The 23,704-nt window shown below is 48.4% G+C and overlaps 1 protein-coding gene across 5 annotated transcripts in view; it reads left to right on the top strand.

Moving 5' to 3' along the window:
• The window catches only part of MARCHF7 (membrane associated ring-CH-type finger 7), a 137,696-nt gene that overhangs the window by 39,350 nt on the left and 74,642 nt on the right, over positions 1–23,704 (top strand). For all 5 annotated transcript variants that reach the window (XM_063933672.1, XM_063933668.1, XM_063933670.1 and 2 more), the window contains one exon: positions 376–542. In XM_063933672.1, coding sequence (XP_063789742.1) covers positions 384–542 — 159 coding nt within the window. In that variant the 5' untranslated portion in view covers positions 376–383. The remainder of the gene's footprint in view (positions 1–375; positions 543–23,704) is intronic.

Below are 23,704 nucleotides of genomic sequence, written 5' to 3'. Positions count from 1 at the left end.
GGAGAGAAAGTACCAACCAATCTGCTCCTAACTGACATTTTTCAAACACTGCGATTAAAGTGACAGCTGATCATCTGGTACTTTATCTCTACAAGGCTTGATACTTATCACCCACTGTATCTGAATGGTTGATACAGAGACTAACTGCTCTCTACATACAAAGCCATACAGTTAATAGTGGCTGCCACCCCAGTGACTGACAGCAGACTAGATGGGTCCAGTGGTTCTTATCTGTCACGTTCTAGGTTTCTATGAGGGTACTTGGTACAAGGGACTTTGAAAACCCCTTTTAATTGTGCTTCCTGTCTATCCTTATAGCTGAAATCCCTGGATCTGTGGCTTTACTTGCTCTAATCATTATGATTTGTTATTCAGGCTAAAAAATGGAACCCAAGTCGTCAAGATTGCCCAGACGGATAACTGTCCAGCCTTGCCCCTCCACGCCCCTAAGTGCTCAAATGTTAAGAGCAGGCAGAATAGGAGGCCACAATGAAACCTATCGGACGAGAGACAGTTCTCTGAGACGTGAGTCTGACTTTCAGGTAAGACTACATAAACCTTTCATGATTGTTTCAACTTGCCTTGAGTGTGTTTACAGCGGTGTTCAAATTCTTACAGTGGTGGTCACTTAAACCCCCACCCCTCTTATTACCTGAAGCAGAGAGCCAGCTGAAGCTGTGAGCTGTACAAAATATATGTTTGAGCTCTAATGGCTTATAAAAGTTTTTCTTGGAAACCTTCACTAACCGAAATGAACACAGTTGCACCAAAGTGGGTAGAAGCATATGTCAAAAGATTGAAACCCTAACAAAATATGATCATAGAACATCATACATAATTAAATAAAAAGTAGCCATTTGCAACAAATGATGCAATATGGGATTGATAGGCAAGATATCCTTTACTTGCCTAGGCTGTGCGAAACTGCCTTTTTATCACCGGGAAAGGGAGGGGGTGAAGCTGCATCGAAACAATGGAATCTTAAAGGTGTAGATCATATCGTTTTTGGGTCAAAACCACCTGTGAATGATATGACCAGATGTTAACAGTGGCATCTTTTGATGGCTTTAAGGGGGGTACTCACGGAGCGATCGCTGCTTAGATTTTAAGCAATCTGACTAGATTGCTTAAAATCTAAGCAGCGATCACTCAGTGTGTACCCCTCACAGCGCTAGCGATGCGCAGCCCCGCGCATCACTATCGCTGGTGCTAGATTGGCCTACATGCAGGCCAATCTAGCAGGTCACTCATTTCACCCGCTGCGTGAAATGAGCTGCCCAACTACCCTGCATGCTCGGCACACAACGTGCTGAGCAGGGGGGGGGGGAGATGTGCTGAGCGAACCACTCAGCACACCTCTCCCCAAATCGACCTGCGAATATGGCCCTTTAGAAGCATTTTAATAGCTCTTTATCGTAGAGGTACCGCTTACTGTTCCGTACAGGATTAGAGTACCGAGTTGTTTCCCAGTCATGCCTCCTGCACAGTGAGTTGCCTATCCCTGACCCAGTCATCTATTCTGTCCAGTCTGCTGTGATATTAATGTTTGATACTTATTCAATGGCATTCCTTTGTAATTGCATTTCAGATCTAATGTGAAATGTTTTGTATGTTTGCCCTATACAAGCGGTGGCCAACACACAGCTCTCGAGCCACATGCAGCTTGGTCGGCTCCTGCGGCCCGCCTCCTGCCTGACACTCACAGCCCGGCACACTTCAGTTCTCGGTGTTCTAATGGTGCTGGTCTGTGAGCCAATCAGAGCTTATGGACTGGCAGCTAAGGCTCCTGATTGGCTGCCGGACTGCAATCTTTGATTGGCTCACGGACCGGCGCCTAATTGAAGATGCACACCGTCTGAGACTGAGGGGCAGGGTGGGGGCACCTGGCACTTTGGGGGCATATGTAGCTGGCGCTGTAGGGGCACCCATTTTTGGAGTTTTTTTATGTATGTGGCACTGTTCAACGTGACTAAAAACGAGGTTATAACACAAGGTCATACACCTACAATCGTCATACCAAGAGGTGTGCACACAAAAATGGGGTGTGGCTTTGTGACAATTGGGCTATGACCCCATTTCTCATACGTCCTAGAGGATGCTGGGGTCCACTTCAGTACCATGGGGTATAGGTGGTTCTGCAGGAGCCATGGGCACTTTAAGACTTTTCCAGAGTGTGAACTGGCTCCTCCCTCTATGCCCCTCCTCCAGACCTCTGTTTAGAAAATGTGCCCAGGCAGACTGGTCGCACTCTAGTGGAGCTTTGAGTTTCACTAAAAGACTTTGTTAGGTTTTTTATTTTTAGGGAGACTGCTGGCAAGTCTCCCTGCTTCGTGGGACTTAGGGGAAAGAAGTAGAAACCAACTTCCTGAAGAGTTTCATGGCTCTGCTTCTTGCTGACAGTACACAATTAGTTCCTGAGGGGTACTGAACACTAGCTGTGGCTATGCGCTCACTTCCACAGCATGCCGTCACCCCCCTAACAGAGCCAGAAGTCAGAAGACTGGTGAGTAATATTACCGGAGATCTGCAAGAGGGACCTCCGGTCATTGTGACGGCTCAAGGTACCGCACAGCGGGCAGGAACGCTGCGCGAACATGCTCTCCATAACACAGGCACGGGGGGGGGGGGGGGGATGGATGGGTGCCCTGGGTAGCATGAAACCTACTCTTAAACTGGCTAAAGGTAGCCTATGATGCCGTGGCACAGTCCTGCACGCCCGCCAGTATAAAAAATATTGTGATAATTTCTGAGGGGAAACGTGCCATTACAGCCAGCACACTGCTCAGCACCATGTTCTCCAGGCAGGCTGCAGGGGAAGAAACGCTGGTCCTCCACTTCTGAATCCAAGTATCAGGGTGAAAAGGGGGGCAGAGTGTATATTGGTGTTAAATTATACTATTTGGCAGTGTAAAAGCACAAAAGGTCTCTCTGTACATTTTATGACACAGGAATTTTTAGTCACTGGTGCTCAGTTGTGAACTGGCAGGTCCTTCTGTGTCCCTCTGACAGATTTTACTGTGGGACTATCCCCTATAAGCCCTGGAGTGTCTGTGGTATGTTTGTGCACGTGTGTGACATGTCTTAGGCAGGGAGCTCTTCCCCTGGGGGAGCCCTTTTAGGGACACAGTTGTAATGTGGTGGCGCTGCTGGCACACCATGAGCCTGAATGGGTGAAAGAATTACGTGATAGTGTGAATCATATCAGTAAGATTGGATAAGTCGGAGTCTCGTGCAGAAACCTAGAGAAAATCCGTGGAAGATGTGATTGTTTTTTCCCCCCCCTCTAACTTCCTAGTGGATGCTGGGGACTCCGTAAGGACCATGGGGAATAGACGGGCTCCGCAGGAGACATGGGCACTTTAAGAAAGAATTTAGATTCTGGTGTGCTCTGGCTCCTCCCTCCATGTCCCTCCTCCAGACCTCAGTTTGAATCTGTGCCCAGACAAGCTGGGTGCTGTTCAGTGAGCTCTCCTGAGCTTGCTATAAAAGTATTTTCTCTAACGTCCTAGTGGATGCTGGGGACTCCGTCAGGACCATGGGGAATAGCGGGCTCCGCAGGAGACAGGGCACATCTAAAAAGCTTTTTAGGTCACATGGTGTGTACTGGCTCCTCCCCCTATGACCCTCCTCCAAGCCTCAGTTAGGTTTTTGTGCCCGTCCGAGAAGGGTGCAAACTGGATGGCTCTCTTAAGGAGCTGTTTAGTAAAGTTTTTTTTTTTTTAGGTTTCTAATCGGTGATTCCTGCTGGCGACAGGATCACTGCAACGAGGGACTTAGGGGAGAGACTTGCAACTCACCTGCGTGCAGGAGGATTGAAGTTTTAGGCTACTGGACACTGAGCTCCAGAGGGAGTCGGAACACAGGTCAGCCTGGGGTTCGTCCCGGAGCCGCGCCGCCGATCCCCCTTACAGACGCTGAAGAAAGACGGCGGAACGGAGGTCCGGAAACAGGCGGCAGAAGACTTCACAGTCTTCAGAGAGGTAGCGCACAGCACTGCAGCTGTGCGCCATTGTTGCTACACGGCTCACTGACACGGTCACGGAGGGTGCAGGGCGCTGCTGGGGGCGCCCTGGGCAGCAATATAAATACCTATTTGGCAAATAAATACATCACATATAGCCATTAAGGCTATATGTATGTATTTAACCCAGGCCAGTTTTCCTAATAACCGGGAGAAAAGCCCGCCGTGAAAGGGGCGGAGCTTATTCTCCTCAGCACTCAGCGCCATTTTCCTGACCAGCTCCGCTGGTGAGGAAGGCTCCCACTCTCCCCTGCACTACAGAAACAGGGTTAAAGAGAAGGGGGGCATAAATTGGCGATATAATTATATATTAAGAGCCCATATATAGAAACAACACCTTCTAGGGTTGTTATATACATTATGGCGCTTTTGGTGTGTGCTGGCAAACTCTCCCTCTGTCTCCCCAAAGGGCTAGTGGGTCCTGTCCTCTATCAGAGCATTCCCTGTATGTGTGTGCTGTAGGTCGGTACGTGTGTGTCGACATGTATGAGGAAAATGTTGGTGAGGAGACGGAGAAAATTGCCTGTAATGGTGATGTCACTCTCTAGGGAGTCGACACCAGAATGGATGGCTTACTTATGGAATTACGTGATAATGTCAACACGCTGCAAGCCGGTTGACGACATGAGACAGCCGGCGGACAAATTAGTATCGGTCCAGGCGTCTCAGACACCGTCAGGGGCTTGTAAAAACGCCCATTTACCTCAGTCGGTCGACAGACACTGACACGGACACTGACCCCAGTGTCGACGGTGAAGAAACAAACGTATTTTTCCTTTAGGGCCACAAGTTACATGTTAAGGGCAATGAAGGAGGTGTTACGTATTTCTGATACCACAAGTACCACAAATAAGGGTATTTTGTAGGGTGGGAATAAACTACCTGTAGTTTTGCCTGAATCAGATAAATTAAATGAAGTGTGTGATGATACGTGGGGTTCCTCCGACAGAAAGTTATGGGCGGTATACCCTTTTTCCCGCCAGTAGTAAGGGCGAGTTGGAAAACACACCTTAGGGTGGACAAGGCGCTCACACGCATATAAAGTTACCGTTTCCAGATACGGCCGCCCTCAAGGAGCCAGCTGATAGGAAGCTGAAAAATATCATAACAGTATATACACACATACTGGTGTTATACTACGACCAGCAATCGCCTCAGCCTGGATGTGCAGCGCTGAGGAGGCTTGGTCGGATTTCCTGACTGAAAATTTTGATACCCTTGACAGGGACAGGATTTTATTGTCTATAGAGCATTTTAGGGATGCATTTCTATATATGTGTGATGCGCAGAGGCATATTTGCATTCTGGCATCAAAGAGTAAATGTGATGTACATATCTGCCAGACGAAGACACGACAGTGGTCAGGTGAGGCAGATTCCAGACGGCATATGGAAGTATTGCCGTATAAAGGGGCGGTCCATTGGACCTGGTGGCCATGGCAACAGCTGAAAAATCCACCTTTTGTTACCCCGAGTCACATATTGGCAGAAAAGGACACAGTCTTTTCAGTCTCAGTCCTTTCGTCCCCATACGGGCAGGCGGGCGAAGGCCAGTCATATCTGCCCAGGGGGAGAGGAAAGGGAAGAAGACTGCAGCAAGCAGATCATTCCCAGGAACAGAAGCTCCTCACGGCTTCTGCCAAGTCCGCAGCATAACGCTGGGGCCGTACAAGCGGACTCAGGTGCGGTAGGGGGTCATCTCAAGAGTTTCAGCAACACTCGCAAGGGAACTCCGGGATCCTACATGTAATATCCCAGGTGTACATTGGAAATTCGAGACGTCTCCCCCTCACACAATTCACAGGCTGTATTCCCAGCAGGTGATAATCAAAGTACCCTTCTTACAACAAGGAAGGGGGTAGTATTCCACACTATATTGTGGTACTGAAGCCAACCGGCTCGGTGAGATCTGAAATATTTGAACACTTACATACAAGCGTTCAAATCAAGATGGAGTCACTCGGAGCAGTGATAGCGAACCAGGAAGAAGGGGACGATATGATGTCACTGGATATCAGGGACGTTTACCTACAGGTCCAAATTTGCCCTTCTCACCAAGGGTACTTCAGGTTCCTGGTACAGAACTGTCACTATCAGTTCAGACGCTGCCGTTTGGATGGTCCACGGCGCCCCGGGTCTTTACCAAGGTAATGGCCGGAATGATGATTTTTCTTAAAAGAAACATGGACGCTTTCCTGATAAGGGCAAGGTCCAGAGAACAGTTGGAGGTCGGAGTAGCACTATCTTAAGTAGTTCTACGACAGCACGAGTGGATTCTAAATATTCCAAAATCGCAGCTTTTTCCGACGACACGTCTACTGTTCCTAGGGAAGATTCTGGACACAGTCCAGAAAAACGTGTTTCTCCCAGTGGAGAAAACCAGGGAGTTATCCGAGCTAATCGGGATCCTCCTAAAACCAGGAAAAGTGTCAGTGCATCATTGCACAAGAGTCCTGGTAAAAATGGTGGCTTATTACGAAGCAATTCCATTCGGCAGATTTCCCGCAAGAACTCTTCAGTGGGATCTGCTGGACAAATGGTCCGGATCGCATCCTCAGATGCATCAGCGGATAACCCTATATCCAAGGAAAAGGGTGTCTCTCCTGTGGTGATTACAGAGTGCTCATCTTCTAGAGGGCCGCAGATTCGGCATTCAGGATTGGATGCCGGTGACCACGGAGGCCAGCCTGAGAGGCTGGGGAACAGTCACACAGGGAAAAAATTTCCAGGGAAGTGTGATTAAGTCTGGAGAATTCTCTCCGCATAAATAAGCTTAGAGCAAATTTATAATGCTCTAAACTTAGCTAGACCTCTGCTTCAAGGTCAGCCGGTATTGATCCAGTGGGATAACATCACGGCAGTCGCCCACGTAAACAGAAGGACGGCACAAGAAGCAGGAGGGCAGTGAAAACTGCAAGGATTTTTCGCTAGGCGGAAAATCATGTGATAGCACTGTCAGCAGTGTTCTTTCCGGGAGTGGACGACTGGGAAGCAGACTTCCTCAGCAGGCATGACCTCCACCCGGGAGAGTGGAAACTTCATAGGGAAGTTTTTCAACATGATTGTGGACCGTTGGCAAAGACCAAAGGTGGACATGATGGCGTCCCGCCCGAACAAAAACGGGACAGGTATTCCGCCAGGTCATGAGACCTTCAGGCGATAGCTGTGGATGTTCTGGTAACACTGTGGGTGTACCAGTCTGTGTATGTGTTCCCTCCTCTGTTTCTCATAACCAGGGTATTGAGAATTATAAGACATAGAGGAGTATGAACTATACTAGTGGCTCCGGATTGGCCAAGAGGGACTTGGTACCCGGAACTTCAAGAAATGCTCACAGAGGACTAAGGGCCTGGGGAGCTAAGAAGGGACTTGATTCAGCAAGTACCATGTCTATTCCAAGACTTACCGCGGCTGCGTTTGACGGCATGGCGGTTGAATGCCGGATCCTGAGGGGAAAAGGCATTCCATAAGAGGTCATACCTACCCTGGTCAAAGCCAGGAAGGAGGTGACCGCACAACGTCATCACCACATGTGGTGAAAATATGTTGCGTGGGTGAGGCCAGGAAGGCTCCACGACGGAAATTCAACTAGGTCGATTTCTACACTTCCTGAAAACAGGAGTGTTTTGGACCTCAAATTGGGGTTCATTAACATTTAAATTTCGGCCCTGTAGATTTTCTTCCAGAAAGAATTGACTTCAGTTCCTGAAGTCCAGATTGTAAAGGATGTATTGCATATACAGCTTTTTTGTGCCCCTAGGGGCACCGTGAGATCTCAACATAGTGTTGGGATTTCTTAAAATCATATTGGTTTGAACCGCTCAAATCTGTGGATTTGAAATATCTCACATGGAAAGTGACCATGCTGTTGACAAATATCTCACATGGGAAGTGACCATGTTGTTAGCCCTGGCCTCGGCCAGGCGATTGTCAGAATGGGCGGCTTTGTCTTACAAAAGCCCATATTAAAATTTTCCATTTGAACAGGACAGAACTGGGACTCGTCTCCAGTTTCTTCATGAAGGGGTGTCAGCGTTTTCACCTGAAACAACCTCTTGTGGTGCCTGCGGCTACTAGGGACTTGGAGGACTCCAAGTTACTAGACGTGGTCAGGGCCCTAAAAAAAAAAAATATATATATATAATATATATAATATATATATATAATATATATATATAATATATATATATATAATATATATATATAATATATATATATATATATATATATATAATATATATATATATATATATATATATATATATATAATATATATTTAGGACGGCTGGAGTCAGAAAGTCTGACTTGCTGTTTATACTGTATACACCCAACAAGCTGGGTGCTCATGCTTCTAAGCAGTCTATTGCACGCTGGATTTGTAGTACAATTCAGCTTGCACATTCTGTGGCAGGCCTGCCACAGACGAAATATGTAGATGCCCATTCCACAAGGAAGGTGGGCTCATCCTGGGCGGCTGCCCGAGGAGTCTCGGCATTACAACTTTGCCGAGCAGCTACGTGGTCAGGGGAGAACACGTTTGTAAAATTTTACAAATTTTGATACTCTGGCTAAGGAGGACCTGGAGTTCTCTCATTCGGTGCTGCAGAGTCATCCGCACTCTCCCGCCCGTTTGGGAGCTTTGGTATAATCCCCATGGTCCTGACGGAGTCCCCAGCATCCACTAGGACGTTAGAGAAAATAAGAATTTACTTACCGATAATTCTATTTCTCGTAGTCCGTAGTGGATGCTGGGCGCCCATCCCAAGTGCGGATTGTCTGCAATGCTTGTACATAGTTATTGTTACAAAAATCGGGTTATTACTATTGTTGTGAGCCATCTTTTCGGAGGCTACTTCGTTTTGTTATCATACTGTTAACTGGGTTCAGATCACAAGTTGTACGGTGTGATTGGTGTGGCTGGTATGAGTCTTACCCGGGATTCAAGATCCTTCCTTATTGTGTACGCTCGTCCGGGCACAGTACCTAACTGAGGCTTGGAGGAGGGTCATAGGGGGAGGAGCCAGTACACACCATGTGACCTAAAAAGCTTTTTAGATGTGCCCTGTCTCCTGCGGAGCCCGCTATTCCCCATGGTCCTGACGGAGTCCCCAGCATCCACTACGGACTACGAGAAATAGAATTATCGGTAAGTAAATTCTTATTTTGTTAGGTTTTTTATTTTCAGGGAGCTCTGCTGGCAACAGACTCCCTGCATCGTGGGACAGAGGGGAGAGAAGCAGCCCTACTCTCTGAAGATAGGGCCTGCTTCTTAGGCTACTGGACACCATTAGCTCCAGAGGGATCGTACACAGGATCTCACCCTCGTCGTCCGATCCCAGAGCCGCGCCGCCGTCCCCCTCGCAGTGCTGGAAGACAAAAGCCGGGTGAGCATGAGAAGCAAAGAAGACTTCGAAATCGGCGGCAGAAGACTCCATTCTTCACATGAAGTAACGCACAGCACTGCAGCTGTGCGCCATTGCTTAATACACACCTCACATACTCCGGTCACTGTAAGGGGGCGGGGGGGGGCGCGCCCTGGGCAGCATATGGACCTCTGTTGGCAAAAGTAAACATATACAGTTGGGCACTGTATATATGTATGAGCCCCCGCCAAAAAGATATGTATTTTAGCGGGACAGAAGTCCGCCGTTGAGGGGGCGGGGCTTCTCCCTCAGCACTCACCAGCGCCATTTTTTCTACACGGCTCCGCTGAGAAGAAGCTCCCCAGGCTCTCCCCTGCAGATCACGGTAGAAAGGGTAAAAAGAGAGGGGGGGGCACATAATTAGGCGCTAAAAACACAAATACAGCAGCTACTGGGTTAACATTAAGTTACTGTTATTCCTGGGTTATATAGCGCTGGGGTGTGTGCTGGCATACTCTATCTTGCCAAAGGGCCTTGTGGGGGAACTGTCTTCAAAAAGGGCATTCCCTGTGTGTGTGATGTCTGTACGCTTGTGTCGACATGTCTGAGGAACGCTATGTGGAAGCAGAGCGGGAGCAAATGAATGTGGTGTCTCTGCCGACGGCACCGACACCTGATTGGATGGATATGTGGAAGGTTTTAAATGATGATGTTATTTCTTTACATAAAAGGTTGGAAAAAGCTGAAGCCTCGGGACAGTCAGGGTCCCAACCCATGCCTGATCCTATGTCGCAGAGGCCGACAGGGTCTCAGAAGAGCCCACTATCCCAAATTATTGACACGGATACCGACATGGATTCTGACTCCAGTGTCGATTACAATGATGCAAGGTTACAGCCAAAATTGGCTAAATCCATCCGTTATATGATTATAGCAATTAAGGATGTGTTGCACATCACAGAGGAAACCCCAGTCCCTGACAAGAGGGTTCATATGTATGGGGAAAAGAAGCCGGAGGTAACCTTTCCCCCCCCTCACACGAGCTAAATGAGTTATGTGAAAAGGCTTGGTAATCTCCAGATAAAAAAACTGCAGATTTCCAAAAGGATTCTTATGGCGTATCCTTTCCCGCCAACGGACAGGCTACGCTGGGAATCCTCCCCTAGGGTGGACAAAGCTTTGACACGCTTATCCAAGAAGGTAGCCCTGCCGTCACAGGATACGGCTACCCTCAAAGATGCTGCGGATAGAAAACAGGAGGGTACCCTGAAGTCCATTTATACACATTCAGGTACCTTACTGAGGCCGGCAATCGCGTCGGCCTGGGTGTGTAGTGCTGAGCAGCATGGACGGATACCTTATCTGAGGAACTTGATACCTTAGACAAAGATACTATATTAATGACCCTGGGGCATATTAAAGACGCTGTCCTTTATATGAGAGATGCTCAGAGAGACATTAGCATTTATTCTAGAACCTAGTAGGCTATGTCGATTTCTGCCAGAAGGGTCCTGTGGACTCTGCAATGGACAGGTGATGCCGACTCAAAAAGGCACATGGAGGTTTTACCTTACAAGGGTGAGGAATTTTTTGGGGAGGGTCTCTCGGACCTGGTCTCCACAGCTACGGCTGGAAAGTAAATTTTTTTGCCATGTTTCCTCACAGCCTAAGAAAACATCCGTATTACCAAATGCAGTCCTTTCGATCACAGAAAAACAAAGTCCGAGGTGCGTCCTTTCTTGCTAGGGGCAGAGGAAAGAAGCTGCACAACACAGCTACTTCCCAGGAACAGAAGTCCTCCCCGGCTTCCACTAAATCCACTGCATGACGCTGGGGCTCCGCAGGCGGAGCTAGGCCCGGTGGGGGCGCGTCTCCGAAATTTCAGCCACAAGTGGGTTCACTCCCAGTTGGATCCCTGGGCAATAGAGATTGTGTCTCAGGGATACAAGCTGGAATTCGAGGAGATGCCCCCTCACCGATACCTCAAATCGGCCCTGGCAGCTTCCCCCTTAGAGAGGGAAATAGTGTTAACTGCAATTCACAAATTGTATCTTCAACAGGTGGTGGTCAAGGTTCCCCTCCAACAAGGAAAGGGTTATTATTCGACCATGTTTATAGTACCGAAACCGGACGGTTCGGTCAGACCCATATTGAATTTAAAATCCCTGAACATGTACCTGAAAAGGTTCCGGTTCAAGATGGAATCGCTGAGAGCGGTCATTGCAAGCCTGGAAGCGGGGGATTTTATGGTGTCTCTGGACATAAAGGATGCATACCTTCATGTCCCCATTTATCCACCTCATCAGGCGTACCTCAGATTTGTGGTACAGGATTGTCATTACCAATTTCAGGTCTCTCCATGGCTCCGAGAATATTTACCAAGGTAATGGTGGAAATTATGGTGCTCCTGCGGAAGCAGGGGTCACAATTATCCCATACTTGGACGATCTCATAAAAGCGAGGTCAAGAGAGCAGTTGCTAATCAGCGTAGCACGTTCTCTGGAAGCGTTACGGCAACACTGCTGGATTCTAAATATTCCAAAGTCGCAGTTGGTTCCTATGACTCGTCTGCCTTTCCTGGGCATGATTCTGGACACAGACCAGAGAAGGGTTTATCTCCCGATAGAGAGAGCTCAGGAACTCATGACACTGGTCAGTGGCCTATTAAAACCAAAACAGGTGTCAGTGCATCACTGCACTCGAGTCCTGGGAAAGATGGTGGCATCATACGAGGCCATTCCCTTCGGCAGGTTCCATGCAAGGACCTTTCAATGGGACTTACTGGACAAATGGTCCAGATCACATCTTTAGATGCATCGGTTAATCACCCTATCCCCCAGGGCCAGTGTCTCTCTCCTGTGGTAGCTGCGGAGTGCTCACCTTCTCGAGGGCTGCAGATTCGGCATTCAGGACTGGGTCCTGGTGACCACGGATGCAAGCCTCCGAGGGTGGGGGGCAGTCACACAGGGAAGAAGTTTCCAAGGTCTGTGGTCAAGTCAGGAGATTAGCCTTCACATCAACATCCTGGAACTAAGGGCCATATACAACGTCCTACGTCAAGCAGAGACCCTGCTTCGCGGTCAACCGGTTCTGATTCAGACAACATCACCTCTGTGGCTCATGTAAACCGACAAGGCGGCACAAGGAGCAGGGTGGCGATGGTGGAAGCCACCAGAATTCTTCGCTGGGTGGGAGAATCACGTCCGTGCACTCAGCAGTGTTCATCCCGGGAGTGGACAACTGGGAAGCAGACTTCCTCAGCAGGCATGACCTCCACCCGGGGGAGTGTGGACTTCATCAAGAAGTCTTCGCACAGATTGCAAGTCGGTGGGAACTGCCACAGGTGGACATGATGGCATCCCGCCTCAACAAAAAACTAGAGGTATTGTGCCAGGTCAAGGGACCCTCAGGCGATGGCTGTAGACGCCCTGGTAACACCGTGGGTGTTCCAGTCGGTTTATGTATTACCTCCTCTTCCTCTCATACCAAAGGTGTTGAGAATCGTAAGAAAGAGGAGTGAGAACAATACTCATTGTTCCGGATTGGCCAAGAAGGACTTGGTATCCAGATCTGCATGAAATGCTCACGGAGGACCCGTGGCCTCTTCCTCTAAGACAGGACTTGTTGCAACAAGGACCTTGTCTGTTCCAAGACTTACCGCGGCTGCGTTTGACGGCATGGCGGTTGAACGCCGAATCCTAGCGGAAAAAGGCATTCCGGATGAGGTCATTCCTACGCTGATAAAGGCTAGGAAGGACGTGACGGCTCAACATTATCACCGTATTTGGCGAAAATATGTTGCTTGGTGTGAGGCCAGGACTGCCCCTACGGAGGAATTCCAACTGGGCCGTTTCCTTCACTTCCTACAGTCCTACAGTTTGGGCCTAAAATTGGGTTCCATTAAGGTCCAGATTTCGGCCCTATCCATTTTCTTTCAGAGCTGGCTTTTCTACCTGAAGTTCAGACGTTTGTGAAGGGAGTGCTGCATATTCAGCCCCCTTTTGTGCCCCCAGTGGCACCTTGGGATCTTAACGTGGTGTTTAGTTTCCTGAAATCTCACTGGTTTGAACCACTCAAAACGGTGTTGAAATGAAATATCTCACGTGGAAGGTGGTCATGCTACTGGCCTTGGCTTCGGCTAGGCATGTGTCAGAATTGGCGGCTTTGTCACATAAAAGCCCCTATCTGGTTTTCCATGCGGATAGAGCAGAGTTGCGGACCCGTCCACAATTCCTGCCAAAAGTGGTTTCATATAAAACAACCTATTGTGGTGCCTGTGGCTACTACTGACTTGGAGGATTCAGAGTTGCTTGATGTGGTCAGGGCTTTGAAGGTTTATGTAGCCAGAACGGCTAGGGTCAGGAAAACAGAATCTTTGTTTATCCTGTATGCTTCCAACAAGCTTGGTGCTCCTGCTTCAAAGCAGACTATTGCTCGCTGAATCTGTAACACGATTCAGCAGGCTCATTCTGCGGCTGGATTTCCGCTGCCAAAATCAGTTAAGGCCCATTCCACTAGGAAGGTGGGCTCTTCTTGGACGGCTGCCCGAGGGGTCTCGGCATTACAGCTGTGCCGAGCGGCTACTTGGTCAGGTTCAAACACTTTTGCAAAGTTCTACAAGTTTGCTACCCTGGCTGAGGAGGATCTTGTGTATGCTCATTCGGTGCTGCAGAGTCATCCGCACTCTCCCGCCCGTTTGGGAGCTTTGGTATAATCCCCATGGTCCTTACGGAGTCCCCAGCATCCACTAGGACGTTAGAGAAAATAAGATTTTACTTACCGGTAAATCTATTTCTCGTAGTCCGTAGTGGATGCTGGGCGCCCGTCCCAAGTGCGGACTACTTCTGCAATACTTGTATATAGTTATTGCTTCAATAAGGGCTATGTTATTGTTGCATCAGGATTGCACTGATGCTCTGTTGTTCATACTGTTGACTGGGTAAGTTTATCACAAGTTATATGGTGTGGCTGGTATGAATCTTGCCCTAGATTTCCAAAATCCTTTCCTTGTACTGTCAGCTCTTCCGGGCACCGTTTCTCTAACTGAGGTCTGGAGGAGGGACAGAGGGAGGAGCCAGAGCACACCAGAATCTAAATTCTTTAAGAAAGTGCCCATGTCTCCTGCGGAGCCCGTCTATTCCCCATGGTCCTTATGGAGTCCCCAGCATCCACTACGGACTACGAGAAATACATTTACAGGTAAGTAAAATATATTGTTTTTTTTTTTAGTTCTGCTTTGGGTCACATAAAAAAAGGTCATTTGCACAAATTACCGACACTGACTCTGATTCATATGTCGACACTAGTGATTCCAGGGGAATAGATCCAAAATTAGCAAAAAAACATTCAATACATGATTGTGGCTATAAAGGAGGTCTTAGAAGTTACGGAGCCCCCTCCTTTACCACAGGAGAAGGCTTACTTTTATAAAGAAACTTAATTTAACTTTCCCTCCATCTCATGAGCTGAACAGTCTCTTTGAGAGTCTGGGCAAACCCTGAAAAGAAGTTTCAGATTGCTAAAAGAATTCCGGTAGCGTACCCTTTCACTGCAGAGCACAGGAAAAGGTGGGAGTCACCCCCTGTTTTAGACAGGTCACTGTTAACAAAAAAGGTGATTCTCACTGGGACTGCTTCACTGAGAGCCGGCAGACCGCAAGTTAGAGAATACGTTGAAATCTATTGATGTGGCCAATGCGACATTACTAAAGCCTACCATTGCCTGTGCGTGGGTGAGTAATGCTATTGAAAAGTGGTCAGAAAACTTGTCATCAGAAATTGACACAATAGGTAGAGACGAGATGCTCCTAACCTTCCGTCATATCAAGGACACTGCTGCATACATGCTTGAAGCCATGAAAGATATTGGTCTCTTGGGATCAAGAGCCGCTACTATGGCAATCTTAGCACGGAGGGCGTTGTGGATTCGCCAATGGAATGCTGACAGATTCCAAAAGGAATATGGAGGCTCTCCCGTACAAAGGTGAGGCCTTGTTTGAAGATGGGCTAGATGCTTTAGTTTCTGCGGCTACTGCAGGTAAGTTGACATTATTGCTTTATGCTCCTGCACCGGCGAAAAAGACTCATCACTCTCCGATGCAGTCCTTTCGACCCAATAGATACAAAAAGGGTAAAGGTTCCCCTTTCTTTGCGGGTAGAGGAAGGGGAAAAGGAAAAAAGCCCAGTGTCTCTGGGATCACAGGAGCAGAAATCAACCTCTGCTTCTGCCAAACCTGCAGCATGACGCTGGGGCTCCCTTGCGGGAGTCCGCTCAGGTGGGGGCATGTCTGAAACTTTTCAGTCCCTTCTGGGTACAATCTGGCCTAGACCCGTGGGTCGTACAAATAGTGTCCCAAGGGTACAAACTGGAGTTTCAAGACGTCCCCTGATGCCGTTTTTTTTTAATCTGCCTTACCAGCTTCTGTCCCGGACAGGGAAATGGTGGCAGCAGCAATACAAAAATTGTGTCCGGATCAAGTCTTTGTCCTGGTTCCCTAGTGACAACAAGGAGAAGGGTTTTAATCAAGCCTATTTGTAGTTCCGAAGCTGGACGGCTCGGTCAGACCAATTCTAAACCTGAAAAATCTGAATCGCTACCTGCAAATGTTCAAGATGGAATCTCTGAGGGCAGTGATTTCCAGTCTGGAGGAGGGGGATTTCATGGCGTCAGTGGACGTAAGATGCCCACCTACATGCCCCCATTTATCCTCCGCATCAAGCTTATCTGAGATTTGCAGAGCAGGATTGCTATTACCAATTTCAGACGTTGCCGTTCGGACTCTCCACGGCACAGAGGGTGTTTACCAAGGTGATGGCGGAGATGATAGCCCTCCTTCAACAGCAAGGAGTCAATATAATGCCTTACCTGGACGATCTCCTGATAAAAGCGAGGTGTAGGGAAAAGTTGGTGCAGAACATTGCACTCTCCCTGACAGTACTTCAACATCACGGTTGGATCATAAATTTTCTAAAGTCACAATTGGAACAGACGACAAGATTGTCCTTCCTGGGGATGATACTGGACACTTAAGTACAGAGGGTATTTCTTCCAGTAGAAAAGGCACTGGAAATCCAGAGAATGGTCAAACAGATTCTGAAACCAACGAGAGTGTTGATTCATCAATGCATTCCGTTGTTGGGAAAGATGTTAGCAGCCTACGAGGCCATACAGTTTGGCTGATTCCATGCCAGAGTATTCCAGTGGGACCTATTGGACAAGTGGTCCAGATCCCATCTACACATGCATCAGAGGATAATCCTGTCATCCAAAGCCAAAATTTCGCTCCTGTGGTGGCTACACAGTTCTCGCCTCCTAGAGGGACGCAGGTTCGGGATTCAGGACTGGATCCTGGTGACCACGGATGCAAGTCTCTGAGGCTGGGGAGCAGTCACACAGGGGGAGAGCTTCCAAGGAAGATGGTCAAGAAACTTGTCTTCACAGAAACGTTCTGGTGTTAAGAGCCATTTACAACTGCCTTCTACAAGCGGTACATCTTCAAGATCAACCCGTACAAATCCAGTCGACAGTGTAACAGCAGTCGCGTACATAAACCGTCGGGGTGGAACGATAAGCAGAGCGGTTATGGCAGAGGTGTCAAAGATCCTCCTCTGGGCAGAAAGACATGCAAAAGCTCTGTCGGCAATTTTCATTCTGAGAGTGGACAATTGGGAAGCAGACTTCCTCAGCAGACACTCTCTCCATCCAGGAGAATGGGGCCTCCACCAAGAAGTCTTCGCAGAGTTGACAAGTCTTTGGGGAATTCCTCAAGTAGACATGATGGCATCTTGTCGCAACAAGAAGCTTCAGAGATATGGTTCCAGGTCGAGAGACCCTCAAGCAATAGCAGTGAGTGGATGCACTGGTGACCCAGTGGGTGTTTCAGTCAGGATATGTCTTCCCTCCACTTCCACTGATGCCAAAACTTCTCAAGATCATAAGGACCGGAGTTCGAGCAATCCTCATTATCCCAGACTGGCCAAGGAGGGCTTGGTATTCAGATCTTCAGGAGTAAATCATAGAAGATCCTCAGCCTCTTCCTTTTCGCGAGGACCTGCTGCAGCAGGGGCCATGTGTGTATCGAGACTTACCGCGGCTACGTTTGACGGCATGGCTGTTGAGCGCCGAATCCTAGCCCGAAAGGGTATTCCCAAAGAAGTCATTCCCACTCTTATTGAGGCCAGGAAAGGAGTAACGTCTAAACTTTACCACCGTATTTGGAGAAAATGTGTCTTGGTATGAAACCAAGAAGGCTCCAACGGAAGAGTTTCAGTTAGGACGTTTTCTACATTTTCTCCAGGCAGGTGTGGATGTGGGCCCACAATTGGGTTCAATCAAGGTCCAGATTTTGGCCTTGGCAGTTTTCATTCAGAAACAATTGGCCTCCCTTCCAGAATTTCAAACATTCGTGAAAAGGGTGCTGCACGTCCAACCTCCATTTGTGGTACCATGGGATCTTAATGTGGTGGTGCGATTCCTTCAATCGTATTGGTTTGAACCTCTTCAGGAGATGGAGTTGAAATTTCTCACTTGGAAAGTGGTCATGCCGTTGGCCTTGGCATCTGCAAGAAGGGTGTTTGAGTTAGGGGTCTTGTCGTCTCACGAGCCCTTACTTGGTTTTCCATGAAGATAGGGCTGAGTTACGAACTCGTCAATTTCTTCCAAAGGTGGTTTCTTCTTTCCATATAAACCAGCCTATTGTGGTGCCAGTGGCTACTGACACCATCGCTGCTTCAGTCTCTAGATGTGGTCAGTGCTTTGAGAATCTGTTGCAAGAACGGCTCGTATACTGGAAACTGTCTGTCCTGTACGCTCCCAACAAGATTGGGTGTCCTGCTTCGAACAGACTATTGCGCGCTGGATCAGAGGCACGATTCAGTACGCTCATTCTACGGCCGGATTGCTGGTACCAAATTCGGTGACTGCCCATTCTACTAGAAAGGTGGGCTCATCCTGGGCGGCTGCCAGGGGGGGGTCTCGGCATTACAACTTTGCCGAGCAGCTACTTGGTCAGGGTCAAACGCGTTTGCTAAGTTTGACACTTATGAGGACCTACTGTTTGGTCAATTGGTGCTGCAGGGTCATCGGCACTCTCCCGCCTGTACTGGAGCTTTGGTATAAACCCATGGTACTGAAGTGGACCCCAGCATCCTCCAGGACGTATGAGAACAGGATTTTAATACCTACCGGTAAATCCTTTTATCCTAGTCTGTAGAGGATGCTGGGCACCCAGCCCAGTGCGTACTTTACCTGCAGCTGTTTTGTTTAAAATGTTTTCAGCACGGTTGCTGTAATGTTCATGCCCGTTGGCATGTGTTTTGATGAATGCCATGTGTGCGGCATGTTTGAGGTGGTATGAATATCACCATTAATTTAAAAGTAAATCCTTTTCTCAATGTCCCGCTCTCTGGGCACAGTTCCTATACTGAGGTCTGGAGGAGGGGCATAGAGAGGAGCCAGTTCACACCCTTAAAGTCTTAAAGTGCCCATGGCTCCTGCAGAACCATCTATACCCCATGGTACTGAAGTGGATCCCAGCATCCTCTACGGACTAGAAGAAAGGGATTTACCAGTAGGTATTAAAATCCTTTTTTTTCCCCCCCCCCCCCCCCCCCCCCTGCCTTCGGCACGCGCATGATAGTGGCTCTAAAGGTGGGTGTACACTGGCCGATTTTTATATCGTCCGTTCTCTTGAATGGCCTTTATATCGCGGGTCCGTCGACTAGTGTGTACAGGTGATACGTCTGAACTCCGTCGTTCACACTTATCGCGTTAGCCCCGCAGCACATCAGACGGCCAATATATCTACCAATATATTGGCATGTCGCCGTCTGTGTACGCTGCAGCAGCCGGCGGTGATAGATCATGACGTCAGTCCCCAACGGATTGGGTAGTGTATGCTCAACACTACCCGATCGGTCCATAGATATATCTGCCGATCAACTGATTGGCAGATATATCTACCAGTGTGTACCTACCTTTACCCTTGACTACAGATCTTTTCTGACTCTTTTTGCCTATGACTGGTTGGCCAACCCTGCTTTTATATGGTGCTGTATACATACGGTCTCCTTATAAACAATGATTCTACCAACAGACCTTACTTGATGGCTCTCTGGTTCATGTAATTAGAGTTGGCTGCTCTTATGCACTGTTTTCAGAGTTGAAAAGTAAAACAATTGTTATTTGTACATTGTAGCATCTGGACAAATAATCCAGGTCCTATTGGCCTGAGATCTGTTAAGCATATTTGCTGATTCTAGCCTGATAAAGACGAATGATGCTCAGGTCAGTCTTTCATGCTGTATTCTTGGAATAGTAGGTGATGTAACAAACTATTCTGAGTTGGTAAAGTAATACGGTGCTAAGTTTGTGACCCTTCACAGGCTCCAAAGGATGAATTGGTTTCTCCATCAGTGTGGATCATTTAAAACTGCTGTACTGAAAGATACCAATTCATGCCACCTAGGCATAATTTGGATCACCAGCCATGTCTTCAGTCTGGTAAGTCTCATTCACAAAGTCCCCACCCCCCACTTTGGTTAAAGATTGCAATATTCCCCCCCCCCCCCCCAGTTTAGATTGTGTAGGTGTATAAAGGAGTTTTGCCCCCTCTTGGCTATCTCTCAAAGGCTGTTCAAGCACTTGTTTAAACCAAATCTGTGTTGCGACCCTAATAACAAACTTGTATCTAGTCTCGCTGAATAGCAAATCCTTTAACTGGTAATTTTGGCCTAACACTAGGATGAGGGACTTGGAGACGCACTACATAGTCTTTCTCCGGCTTGGTCCACAGGTTATCCACAGGATAACAATTGGATATGATGGTGTGACAGCGGATTGGTACCAAACGATCACAAGCTTTGAGGCCTCCCAGGATGCAACGGGCTCGTCCATATATCCCCACCCACTGGCTCAGTCAAATCCGTTTTCTCTGACGTCCTAGTGGATGCTGGGAACTCCGAAAGGACCATGGGGAATAGCGGCTCCGCAGGAGACTGGGCACAAAAGTAAAAGCTTTAGGACTACCTGGTGTGCACTGGCTCCTCCCCCTATGACCCTCCTCCAAGCCTCAGTTAGATTTTTGTGCCCGAACGAGAAGGGTGCACACTAGGTGGCTCTCCTGAGCTGCTTAGTGAAAAAGTTTAAGTATAGGTTTTTTATTTAAAGTGAATCCTGCTGGCAACAGGTTCACTGCACCGAGGGACTAAGGGGAGAAGAAGCGAACTCACCTGCGTGCAGAGTGGATTGGGCTTCTTAGGCTACTGGACATTAGCTCCAGAGGGACGATCACAGGCCCAGCCATGGATGGGTCCCAGAGCCGCGCCGCCGGCCCCCTTACAGAGCCAGAAGACAGAAGAGGTCCAGGAAATCGGCGGCAGAAGACGTCCTGTCTTCAATAAGGTAGCGCACAGCACCGCAGCTGTGCGCCATTGCTCTCAGCACACTTCACACTCCGGTCACTAAGGGTGCAGGGCGCTGGGGGGGGGGCGCCCTGAGACGCAATAAAAACACCTTAGATGGCAAAAAATACATCACATATAGCTCCTGGGCTATATGGATGTATTTAACCCCTGCCAGTTTTTCCTTAAAGCGGGAGAAAGGCTCCGCCCCCTTCTCGGCGGCCTATCTCCTCAGCACACTGGCGCCATTTTCCCTCACAGCTCCGTTGGAGGGAAGCTCCCTGACTCTCCCCTGCAGTCCTGCACTACAGAAACAGGGTAAAACAAGAGAGGGGGGGCACTAATTTGGCAGATAAATCAATACAGCAGCTATATAAGGGAAAAACACTTATATAAGGTTATCCCTGTGTGTGTGTGTGTGTGTGTGTGTGTGTGTGTGTGTGTATGTATATATGTATGTGTGTGTGTGTGTGTGTATATATATATATATATATATATATATATATATATATATATATATATTATATATAATATAGTGCTCTGGTGTGTGCTGGCAAACTCTCCCTCCCCAAAGGGCTAGTGGGGTCCTGTCCTCTATCAGAGCATTCCCTGTGTGTGTGGTGTCGGTACGTTGTGTCGACATGTATGGGGAGGAAAATGGTATGGAGGCGGAGCAATTGCCTGTAATAGTGATGTCACCCCCTAGGGAGTCGACACCTGACTGGATGGTCTTATGGAAGGAATTACGTGATAGCGTCAGCACTTTACAAAAGACTGACGACATGAGACAGCCGGCAAATCAGTTATTACCTGTACAGGCGTCTCAAACAGTCAGGGGCTCTAAAGCGCCCGTTACCTCAGATGGTCGACACGGACCCAGACACGGACACTGACTCCAGTGTCGACGGTGAGGAAACAAACGTATTTTCCAGTAGGGCCACACGTTACATGATCACGGCAATGAAGGAGGTTTTGAACATTTCTGATACTACAAGTACCACAAAAAAGGGTATTATGTGGGGTGTGAAAACTACCCGTAGTTTTTCCTGAATCAGATGAATTAAATGAGGTGTGTGATGAAGCGTGGGTTTCCCCCGATAAACTGCTAATTTCTAAAAAAATTATTGGCATTATACCCTTTCCCGCCAGAGGTTAGGGCGCGTTGGGAAACACCCCCTAGGGTAGATAAGGCGCTCACACGCTTATCAAAACAAGTGGCGTTACCGTCTCCTGATACGGCCGCCCTCAAGGAACCAGCTGATGGGAAGCTGGAAAATATCCTAAAAAGTATATACACACATACTGGTATTATACTGCGACCAGCAATCGCCTCAGCCTGGATGTGCAGTGCTGGGGTGGCTTGGTCGGATTCCCTGACTGAAAATATTGATACCCTGGACAGGGACAATATATTATTGACTATAGTGCATTTTAAGGATGCATTTCTATATATGCGAGATGCACAGAGGGATATTTGCACTCTGGCATCAAGAGTAAGTGCGCTGTCCATTTCTGCCAGAAGAGGGTTATGGACGCGACAGTGGTCAGGTGATGCGGATTCCAAACGGCATATGGAAGTATTGCCGTATAAAGGGGAGGAGTTATTTGGGGTCGGTCTATCGGACCTGGTGGCCACGGCAACGGCTGGGAAATCCACCTTTTTACCCCAGGTCACCTCTCAGCAGAAAAAGACACCGTCTTTTCAGGCTCAGTCCTTTCGTCCCCATAAGGGCAAGCGGGCAAAAGGCCACTCATATCTGCCCCGGGGCAGAGGAAGGGGAAAAACTGCAGCAGGCAGCCTCTTCCCAGGAACAGAAGCCCTCCCCCGCTTCTGCCAAGTCCTCAGCATGACGCTGGGGCCTTACAAGCGGACTCAGGCACGGTGGGGGCCCGTCTCAAGAATTTCAGCGCGCAGTGGGCTCACTCGCAAGTGGACCCCTGGATCCTGCAGGTAGTATCTCAGGGGTACAAATTGGAATTCGAGACGTCTCCCCCTCGCCGGTTTCTGAAGTCTGCTTTACCAACGTCTCCCTCCGACAGGGAGGCGGTATTGGAAGCCATTCACAAGCTGTATTCCCAGCAGGTGATAATCAAGGTACCCCTCCTACAACAGGGAAAGGGGTATTATTCCACGCTGTTTGTGGTACCGAAGCCGGACGGCTCGGTGAGACCTATTTTAAATCTGAAATCCTTGAACACTTACATACAAAGGTTCAAATTCAAGATGGAGTCACTCAGAGCAGTGATAGCAAACCTGGAAGAAGGGGACTATATGGTGTCTCTGGACATCAAGGATGCTTACCTCCATGTCCCAATTTGCCCTTCTCACCAAGGGTACCTCAGTTTGTGGTACAGAACTGTCACTATCCGTTTCAGACGCTGCCGTTTGGATTGTCCACGGCACCCCGGGTCTTTACCAAGGTAATGGCCGAAATGATGATTCTTCTTCGAAGAGAAGGCGTCTTAATTATCCCTTACTTGGACGATCTCCTGATAAGGGCAAGGTCCAGGGAACAGTTAGAGGTCGGAGTAGCACTATCTCAAGTAGTACTACGACGGCACGGGTGGATTCTAAATATTCCAAAATCGCAGCTGATTCCGACGACACGTCTGCTGTTCCTAGGGATGATTCTGGACACAGTCCAGAAAAAGGTGTTTCTCCCGGAGGAGAAAGCCAGGGAGTTATCCGAGCTAGTCAGGAACCTCCTAAAACCAGGCCAAGTGTCAGTGCATCAATGCACAAGGGTCCTGGGAAAAATGGTGGCTTCTTACGAAGCGATTCCATTCGGCAGATTCCACGCAAGAACTTTTCAGTGGGATCTGCTGGACAAATGGTCCGGATCGCATCTTCAGATGCATCAGCGGATAACCCTGTCTCCAAGGACAAGGGTGTCTCTCCTGTGGTGGTTGCAGAGTGCTCAT

This window comes from Pseudophryne corroboree, chromosome 7 (assembly GCF_028390025.1).
Source record: "Pseudophryne corroboree isolate aPseCor3 chromosome 7, aPseCor3.hap2, whole genome shotgun sequence".
Taxonomy (NCBI): domain Eukaryota; kingdom Metazoa; phylum Chordata; class Amphibia; order Anura; family Myobatrachidae; genus Pseudophryne; species Pseudophryne corroboree.
Note: the sequence above shows the minus strand (reverse complement) of the source record. Positions and strands in the feature narration are given on the sequence as shown.